The sequence below is a fragment of the Gadus morhua genome, chromosome 23, assembly GCF_902167405.1.
Source record: "Gadus morhua chromosome 23, gadMor3.0, whole genome shotgun sequence".
Lineage (NCBI taxonomy): Eukaryota > Metazoa > Chordata > Actinopteri > Gadiformes > Gadidae > Gadus > Gadus morhua.
Window position 1 is genome coordinate 20,600,107 of NC_044070.1, and position 10,162 is coordinate 20,610,268.

Here is a 10,162-nt window from a genome sequence, read left to right on the forward strand (position 1 = left end):
TATTTGCCTATATATATATATATTTATTGTTATTACTGTTATTATTATAATTATTATTGTAATTATAATTCATTATAATTATATGTGTACATATAATATTGCATTATTTCTATATCCCTAACGTTAAATTAATCCCTACATAAAAATGGTTAATCCCTAATACCCTTATATAAATGGTAATGTAGAATTTGGCCACTATTAAGTTATTATTAAGCTTTATTCGTGTTTGTGTTTGTGTAATTGTGTTGTTTTCTGTGAAAATAGTCATGTCTACTCAATTCATTGAACATGTTCCAGGAGAAGATAAGAACGCACAGAGGCATTTGTCAGGCTGGGCGATGAGAAACACCAACAACCACAACTGCCAGATCCTCAAGAAGTCGTGCCTGGGAGTTGTAGTTTGTTCCAGAGGCTGTACACTCTCTGACGGTACCCGCCTACAACTCAGACCCGCCATATGTGACAAGGCTCGGCAGAAACAGCAAAGTAAGGAGATGAGCCCCAACCCGGACACGTGGTCCTTACCCTGAGTCCTAACCCAGAGTCCTAGCCCTGAGTCCTAACCCAGAGTCCTAACCCTGAGTCCTAACCCTGAGTCCTAACCCAGAGTCCTAACCCAGAGTCCTAACCCAGAGTCCTAACCCTGAGTCCTAACCCTGAGTCCTAACCCAGATTCCTAACCCAGAGTCCTAACCCTGACCCTGAGTCCTAACCCAGAGTCCTAACTCTGACCCAGAGTCCTAGCCCTTAGTCCTAACCCAGAGTCCTAGCCCTGAGTCCTAACCCAGAGTCCTAGCCCTGAGTCCTAACCCAGAGTCCTAACCCTGAGTCCTAACCCAGAGTCCTAACCCTGACCCTGAGTCCTAACCCAGAGTCCTAACTCTGACCCAGAGTCCTAGCCCTTAGTCCTAACCCAGAGTCCTAGCCCTGAGTCCTAACCCAGAGTCCTAGCCCTGAGTCCTAACCCAGAGTCCTAACCCTGAGTCCTAACCCAGAGTCCTAACCCAGAGTCCTAACCCAGAGGCCTAACCCTGACCCAGAGTCCTAGCCCTTAGTCCTAACCCAGAGTCCTAGCCCTTAGTCCTAACCCAGAGTCCTAACCCTGAGTCCTAGCCCTTAGTCCTAACCCAGAGTCCTAGCCCTGAGTCCTAACCCAGAGTCCTAGCCCTGAGTCCTAACCCAGAGTCCTAGCCCTGAGTCCTAACCCAGAGTCCTAGCCCTGAGTCCTAACCCAGAGTCCTAGCCCTGAGTCCTAACCAAGACCCTGAGTCCTATCCCAGACCAAGAGTCCTAACCCTGAGTCCTAACCCTGAGTCCAAACCCTGAGTCCTAACCAAGACCCTTAGGCCCCGTCCACACGAAGCCGATTTCATGGCGAAACCGCAAAGGTCTTGTACGGTTCGGCCTTCCGTCCACACGAAGCCGGCGAATCCGCTGACCGAAACCGCAAACTTCTGAAACCACCCTCGGAGGTGGTTTCAAATCTATCCGGTTTCGTTTTGGTTTCGTGTGGACGCCTGAAACCGACTGAAACCGCAAACCATGACGTCATCGCCCCACCCCTCGACCTCCTAGCCAATGGCTCTTAAGCCCACGGAGTCTCAGAAATCACAACAAAAAAGATGATGGCGGACTACAAGCTTGTAATCGTTCTGCAGCATATCATGTCCCTTGTTGGGTTGCTAAGCCATTATTTATTGAGAATCTAGTTCGCCATCGTAGAAGAGCTGTTTGTTTGTGTTGTTAGTGGTTCGGGGGGCAGCCTTTATGCGCATGCTCGCCTCTTCTTCTTCTGAATTTGTGTACCAGGAGCCTTACCCTTATGGGCCTGGAATGTTTACTACAGCGTTTCTACAGATCTATCCGGTTTCGCTTGGCTTCGTCTTTACGGAGATACTTCGAAACCGGATAGATCGAAACCGTAACGGTTTCGCCCGTTTCGGCTTCGTGTGGACGGGGCCTCAGTCCTAACTCTGAGTCCAAACCTTGATTCCTTAGCCTGAGTCCTAACCCTTACCCTGAGTCCTAACCCTGAGTCCTAACCTTGAGTCCTAACTCTGAGTCCTAACCAAAACCATGAATCTATCCCTGACTCCTATTTGTGTGTGTGTGTGTGTGTGTGTGTGTGTGTGTGTGTGTGTGTGTGTGTGTGTGTGTGTGTGTGTGTGTGTGTGTGTGTGTGTGTGTGTGTGTGTGTGTGTGTGTGTGCGTGCGTGCGTGTGTTTGTGTGTGCATGTATGTGTGTGTGCGCGTGTGTGTGTGTGCGTGTGCGTTTGTGTGTGCATCTATGTGTGTGTGTGTGTGTGTGTGTGTGTGTGTGTGTGTGTGTGTGTGTGTGTGTGTGTGTGTGTGTGTGTGTGTGTCTCCAGAGAAGCCCTGTCCCAGCTGTAACGCCAGCCTGGAGTTGTTGCCGTGCCGCGGCCACAGCGGCTATCCGGTCACCAACTTCTGGAGGGTGGACGAGACATCCATCTTCTTCCAGGTGAAGGTCCACATCCTCCCTCAAACATGTGGAGATATCTTCAGTCTTCACCTGTAGAGATACCTGTAGAGATACCTTCAGTCTTCACCTGTAGAGATACCTTTAGAGTTACCTGTAGAGATACCTTCAGTCTTCACCTGTAGAGATACCTTTAGAGATACCTGTAGAGATTCCGCCTGTCTTCACATGTGGGAATCCCGTTAAAAACAGAAATGCAAGGTCTGGTGTTTTTCTAGTGCTTCAGTTTCAGACACATGAGCAGATGTATATCCTTGCTTTCTAATTGGTTGACGAGCGCTGTCGTTTGAGCTCACCAGGTGTCTCCCCACTTCAGTGAGAGATTCGGTCCGGAAGACCGCCTCTCTCGTAAATCTAGAGTTAACGTAGCGTAGCGCGCAGGCCAATAGAGATGGATGGACCATGGTCATCCATAACTCTGGAACCGTTCCCGCCTGTTCAAACTGAGGAACGATCTCTCTTTTTGCAACGCGATCTAACAACCGTTCACGATGTGAAGAGAGATTCAAAACGCTCTTGTAAACAAGGCCAACGTGTCGAGTGGGATTAAAAACATTCCTTTCTGAGACGGCAAGCTTTTAAGCAGTCTAGAAAATAAATGTTGATGAAATGTGGAGTAGTTCTCTCTGGATGCACGAGTACAATTTTAAAACAGATTATTTTTGTTTCTAAACTACCAAAACAGTTTTCTTAAATGGTTATAAACCCTTTTGTATTCTATGTTATGAAGGCATTTAGCGGAAAGCACACCACACTGGCAGGAACAATGATGGCAGGATCCTAGATAACGCATGTTTCAGCATGGTAGTTATGTTTTGAAATAAACTTCTTGCTATGGATCATGCACAAAGCCCTTACCGGTAACCACTCAGAGTTAAACCTGCCACAGCTCGCGTTTCAGTTGTGTGTACCTAAATAACATCGCTTTCGGTTGTACCTCGGGTTGGGGTGACCTTCAATACACGTTAAAGCATAAGCGATGTAAATAAAGTAGTACATTGAGGAACTAACACTTTGTTTTCACATTGTTAAATAGAGGGAATGTTGGCAAAACATTGTAATTCCAAAACACCTAGCACTTAAAATATAAGATAGCCCAACTTTTAACTTACTATACTAATATCTTCTAGAACTAATTTATGTTCCCCAAAATACTGCAGGCCAAAGGAGTCCACGACCACCCCAGACCAGAGTCCAAGTCAGAGACGGAGGCCAGACGGAGCTCTGTGAAGAGAAGAGTCAGCTCTCCGTTCACTCAGAAAAGACAGGTACGGTGCTAGCATGTAGCATGCAATCGATCTGGATACATTTGGTTACAAACTATCCATCTTGTTACACTTGGTAGCATTCTATCTATGTGGTTACACTTGGTAGCATGCTATTTATGTGGGTTAGGCTGCAAGAGCTCTTTCAGGTGAGCTGCGGAAGCCGATTCGCCTTTCTGGAGAGCATAGAGAGGGACCTTGTTTAATTTCGAGATACATCACACAGCGTTAAAGTGTGGGAACGTCGGTTTCTGGGTAACCAGCGGTGTGTCCCAAAACCTAATGTAGAAATAGACAAGAGGCATTCTATTCAGAACTGTTCCTAGAAACAGCTGACAGAGTGACTGACGAAGGCCACATGTTCAGCACAGTAGCCCATGTCCAGCCATGACATTCGTCATTTCATCCAACAAAATCAAACACTACTCAGCATGTCGTAGGACAAAGACACAACTATTGTACGATTCACCGTCGGATCACATGGGTCCTCAACCAGCAAAATCAACCCATTTCCCAGTATAACGTTAATCAACAAAGAGCTGTTCTTATGCCAAAAGAGCCGGCTCTTATGGGTGAGCTCAGCCAAAAGATCTGGCTCACTAAAAAGAGCAGGAATGACAATCACTAACTGCAATTTACTGGAAGCCATTTTTTGGCGGCTAAATAGTAAATACTAGGCTAGTCAATTATATGTTTGAATGATTCGCTTGACTATTACGTTGTTAACATGCACAGTACCTTTCCAACAGTAACCTTGATGAACACAGACGTTTTTTTATTGAAAGTGCATCAAACTCTTAAAAGAAAACAAAGCAAAAGTACGCCTTTGTCTGCGCGACCGAAGGGTGATTCAAGTTACAAGCCAGAAAATAACCACTGTTGCTTAGCTTAGCTTTTTTGGCTAGCCCCTCCCTAGCCGCCCCCCCCCCTAGCACCAACCTCACCTACCTTGTTATTCCTTTCCTTTGTTTTCGTTCCCAGTGTTTGGGCCCGGCGTTGCTGTCCTGTGTTGACACTCCAGATCGCTTGTCCTTTCTCGGCGAGCCAAACTACCCCCTCCAGCCACAGCACTACCCTCCATTCCAACCGGAACCTTACTACAATACCCACAATGCTCTGGGAGAGGCCCCGCCCGCCTTGCAGAAACCCACCAACCCGAGGCTTTACATGCCTCGGCCAGGGTGTGGCTATGAGTTCCCCGGTTACCTGGGGTCGGGAAGCTACGCAGCTCCGCTCCACAGAGACCCGGCAGCCAATCACAGCTCGGATCTCTGTGATCCACGGTCAGTGCCATCTGTTTTCACCACTCACTCTACCCTTTAACTTTCAATTTAATTTTCTCTTAAATACATTGCACTTTACTCATTTCTTGCATATGTTTTCTTTTACTTATCTATTATTTTATTTTATTGTATGACAATGTTTATATGTGAAGCACTTTGAGTCTGCCTTGTGTATGAAAAGTGCTATATAAATAAAGTTGCCTTGCCTTGCCTTGCCTTAACATGAACCCTTAACCCATCAATCCTTGCCTCCATCCTTAACCTCAACCCTCACCCTTACCTCAACTCTTATCCTCAACCCTTAATCCCAATCCTTCACTTCAACCCTTACCTCAACCCTAATCCTTAACTCAATCCTAACCCTAACCTTTGCCTCAACCCTTAACCTCAACCCTAACCCTTGCCTCAACCCTTAACCTCAACCCTTCACCCTTATTGTTATCCTCAACCCTTTACCTAAACCCCAAACCCTAGCTACAATACTGGGAGAGTCCCACAGGGCACGCAGTCGTGGGTAGTGAACGATTGGTATTCCTAAAGACCGTCACAATGTACTAGAGGACAAATCACATCAAAGATTGGAGTTCATACTCCACCACGTTTTGTTATTCAATTAAAGTCTTTTTGCCACAAAATTCCAAAAGATTCCCAACCGCCGCTGACGTTGTTGCCCTGAGCGTGTGCAGTGCGTGTCCCTCACGGTGTTATTTTCTCTCACTGCAGGGTGGCTCCGGTCCTGGGCTCCTCTTCCTCCTCCTCTTCCTCGTACGACCCCCAGGGCACCAAGGGCTGGAGGGACCTGCTGAAGAACGCCGCCCCCTATGGAGAAAACCACTACTACACCCCGGAGTACCCCTGCCGTTACCCTAGCAACGCGCCCGGCTCCCCCGCCGCCCTGCAGACCATCATCACCACCACCACTAAGGTAGACGCTGAACCAGAACATGCTAGGGTGGATGGTTGTAGGGCTGGGCGATTAATCTAATTTTTACCGCGATTTCGATTAGACGTTAAACGATCGCAAGATTAACATAATCGAGTTTTTCGATTAAAAAAAAATAAGATTCTTTTATTTTATTTTTTTATTTTATGTTTTATAGAAAGGGCAGAACAGATGGATACACATCTTTGTATTATTTTAGATTGGAACAATTTCTTTTTGACCATTTTGTGTATTTCTTTAAGTTCTTAGTTCCAAAGTTTTTTTAGGGAGAGACATGCTGAATAAACACAACATGTCTTCAAACTCAAAAATAATCGTTTGAATAATCGTGAATTCAATATTGACCAAAATAATCGGGATTATGATTTTTCACATTATCGAGCAGCCCTACATGCTTTATTATTAATAGTAGTAGTAGTAGTGAAAGGGGTGAAAAACCCTGAGAGGGGGTTTTAATGAGTGTCTATCTACAGTGGCCAGCGTGCACGTGTTGATCTGAAACCTTTACAGACACCTTTTCTCAGTGGGCCAGTGCCAGAACCAGATTTTCTAGTTTCTCTTGTCCGGGAAGCAAATGTGTTTTTCGTAGGCGGAATCCGAGAAAAGAATGAATATTAATGAAGGGATAGCCGGAGATTAACCAATCACGTTGGTTTAAATCCCTGCTCCAATCCAAAAGGGCTAAAATATGTCATGTGACCGCAGGGAAGGTAACTTTAATTGTAATGTATATTAAACTAACGCTAGTCAAATGCATTTCTCTGATAGGGTTAGGGTTAGGGTTAGGGTTAGGAGACAGTGTGCGAGTTTGACTGACAGGCTGCCGGTCCAATCCTAGCGCTTAAGGCGGGACTTTTCCCGGATTCCGCCTGCAAAAAAACACAGTCACGCCCGGGAAAGGTTTGCCCGTGTCGGCCATGTCGCTTCGGCTGCTAGTCAATTTGACGTCCTCCCTGAGTCGTGTCCGTCTGTCCCCTCCGCCGTCCAGGTGTCCTACCAGCCCTGCCCCAAGCCGTCCCCCGCGGCGCCGGGCTACCAGCCCTGCCCCCCGGCCAAGGCCCCCCTGGGCTGCTCTTCCTCCCTCCCCGAGGACTCCTCCTCCTCCTACTCCACGGAGGTCAAAGTGACCGAAGAGTCCGGCGGGGTCATCAAGTCGCTCTCCTTCCAGCCGGACCCCCTCCACGCCAAGACGGAGCGGGGGGAGAGCTACGACTACCGCTGTCCCTATGGCAACGCGTACCGCTACGATGAATACTGAACACCGCCAATGTAATATATACTCTACTCCAAAACCTACGGCTACTACCGACTACCGATACATACCGAATACTTCTCCTACTAACTACAAAGATGATAGTGTTGAGTAGCACTGCTGCTACTCACACTACGACTAGTAATTCTACTGCAACTGATACTCCTACTATTACTTCTACTACTGCTGCTAGTACTACTATTAGTACTACTGCTATTACTACTAATACTAATACTTCTAGTCCTGCTACTAATACTACTACTGCTGCTACTGCTATTACTAGTCCTACTACTTCTATTACTACTGCTACTATATAGTGATACAGTCATCACTTTTACTATATAGCGATACTGTAAAAACGTATACTATATGGTAATACACTCATAACTTTTACTCTATAGTAAACCAGTAGTAACGTCGACTATAAAGTAATAAAGTAACAACAACTACATTTCAAAGCTTTAGACAAAGTGGGGAGTGCTTGCCTTCCTCAATCGATGATTTAATGGACCTTACTTCTAGACAAAGTATTAGGAGCCAAGTCTGAGTAAACCAAGGACTGGATTATAGGATCAAAGACTGTCTGAGTAAACCAAGAATTGGATTGTGGAATCAAAGACTGTCCGAGTAAACTAGGGACTGGATTGTGGAATCTAAGACTGTCCGAGTAAACTAGGGACTGGATTGTGGAATCTAAGACTGTCTGAGAATACCAAGGAATGGATTGTGGAATCAAAGACTGTCCAGGTAAACTAAGGACTGGATTCTGGTATCGAACACTGAACACTGAAACATAAAGTTGAATTCTACTGAGAACAGACTGAAACAATTTTACTGTTCTGTATTTAACATGTCTGATACGTTTCTGCCTTGTATGATCTTTATGTTCTGGGTCGATCTGAGTATGATTTACTACACCCTAACAGGAGCCATATCTAGTGAATGAAAACTCAGCTTGGGCACTTCAAGCAGAGACTATGAAAAACCTGGAGGAGATAAAAGCATACAGACATGAGGACGCCTCAATGTATCAAGGACATTGGAATGATGCGAGGAGATCCATCTGAATAAAATATATGATGAACCCTGTTAGAATGAATCCCATTGATCCTACAAACATACTTTTAATCCTACCATCACCCCTACCAACCGTACTGGAACGATGCAAGAGCCCTACGATCTCAGCGGACCCTGGATAACAGGATCCAATCAGTGTTGATCAAGAAGATTACTAGAAGTCAAGGCTGAGACCGAGCAGGCACGAATGTTTCTTCTAAACATGTTTCACTTGGTTTCAACTCAACCGATCCACCAGGAATCCTCCCACAGCCTCGAAGAGATGGCCAACCTAACCCTTAAATGGGTGAACTTTTCAGGCTTAAAGTGATAGATATATCATCATCGGAATGGGCTCCTCAATCAAACTTGTACTTTTGCAATGTACCAGCAAAACGTGTAAACCTGTACCAGCAAACACACTTAATGTAGCCGTGAAAAAACAAGCAGACTCTCCGTCTCTGTCATCAAGACAGAACTCCTGTCACGGTTCATTTGAGTCTGCAGCTATAGTTCAAAAGGTAGTCATGTAAGTGATCAAAGGTAGGATGTAGAAGACTGTCTGTGAGTAATAAATGTTGTTTTGACAAGAGCGCGTAGAGACATGATGCAGCGCGACCGTCCCGTGACCCTCTTCTCTGCCTTCTCCCTGCTCTCCGAAGCCAATCTTTTGTTGTCTCCAGGCGCGCCTTGCCACCAGTCCTTATATGTTTGTTTATTTTCATTCCCTTCATTACTAGCATTTAGTACATTATTATATTCTCAGTGTTAATATACATGATATATTATTCCATGTTGTATTATATTGCATAGCTTCTGTTGTTAATTGTAGGCTTTGAACTAGTCGACTAGCATTTGAACCATAGCTTTTACAAGTTGACTAGCATTTAAACTAGCTTTTATCTAGTTTACAGACATTTTAACAAACTTTTAACTACTTGACTAACATTTGAACTAGTCTAGTAGCATTTCAACTAGTTGAAAAGCCTTTTAACTAGCTGAGGAGCCTTTTTCATACTGCGTACAATTTATGAAGTTATGTTACTGATACATTACAATACAATATATACAGTACTATGCATTCAAAAATATACAACCAACATTCACAAAGACTGTAGGCCTATACATTTAGCTACCTATACTACTTTTACTTGCATCTTTCTGCCTTGCAGCAACCATCATAGGCAAACATAAGAAAACATGTCAACTGGAAAGTTCCAGCCGGATGGCTTATACTGGAAGTCGCCGAAGCTGCGCTGCCATTGGCTGAGGGGGGGGGGTCCCATTAGCTAAGCTGCTGGGTCTGTTGGTGTGAGATGGGGGAGCAGCTGGCTGATCCCCTTACCAAACACCTCCTTATCCCGGGGATCTGTTGAAAGGTGTCCCCGTCGCGATCGCTCCATCTCTGCTTGCTTACACGCAAATCATGTCTTCCTTTGCATTCCCCTCACCGCTAAATAAATCTTTCTATCCAGTGACATCAGATACCTTTTCAAACAAAGCCCCCCGGCCCCCTATATCCCACTCGGCATGCCGTTCTTCCTCACCTCCGACTCCCATCGTCTCCGCTCAGATGTGGCCCGGCGTTAATGGATGTTTTGGATTTAATTCTATGCGGGTGTTGATCAACAACAGAGAGAGCGGGGGGAGAGTCATAAGGAAAACCGTGAGACATTAAGAGATGCATCCAAAAAAAAGATGAATAAGTCTCTCCAAAACTCATTGAAATTGTTAAAAACTCATTTGAATAATGGACTGGACGAAGAAGGGATATAGCACAGTTTTTAGTCGAACACAGGATATAGGAGAGTTCTGAGTGGAACACAAGATAAAGGAGAGTTCTTAAGATGTAGGATAGTTCTT

At 45.3% G+C, this 10,162-nt stretch overlaps 1 protein-coding gene across 1 annotated transcript in view; it reads left to right on the forward strand.

Annotated features, from left to right (window-relative positions):
* gcm2 (glial cells missing transcription factor 2) overlaps positions 1 to 9,779 on the forward strand; it is an 11,370-nt gene extending 1,591 nt beyond the window's left edge. Inside the window, exons 3-8 of the mRNA XM_030349777.1 lie at positions 298 to 486; positions 2,370 to 2,482; positions 3,661 to 3,768; positions 4,747 to 5,048; positions 5,772 to 5,973; positions 6,980 to 9,779. Of these exons, the coding sequence (XP_030205637.1) occupies positions 298 to 486; positions 2,370 to 2,482; positions 3,661 to 3,768; positions 4,747 to 5,048; positions 5,772 to 5,973; positions 6,980 to 7,249 (1,184 nt within the window). The 3' untranslated portion in view covers positions 7,250 to 9,779. The remainder of the gene's footprint in view (positions 1 to 297; positions 487 to 2,369; positions 2,483 to 3,660; positions 3,769 to 4,746; positions 5,049 to 5,771; positions 5,974 to 6,979) is intronic.
* The last annotated feature ends 383 nt before the right edge of the window (positions 9,780 to 10,162 follow it).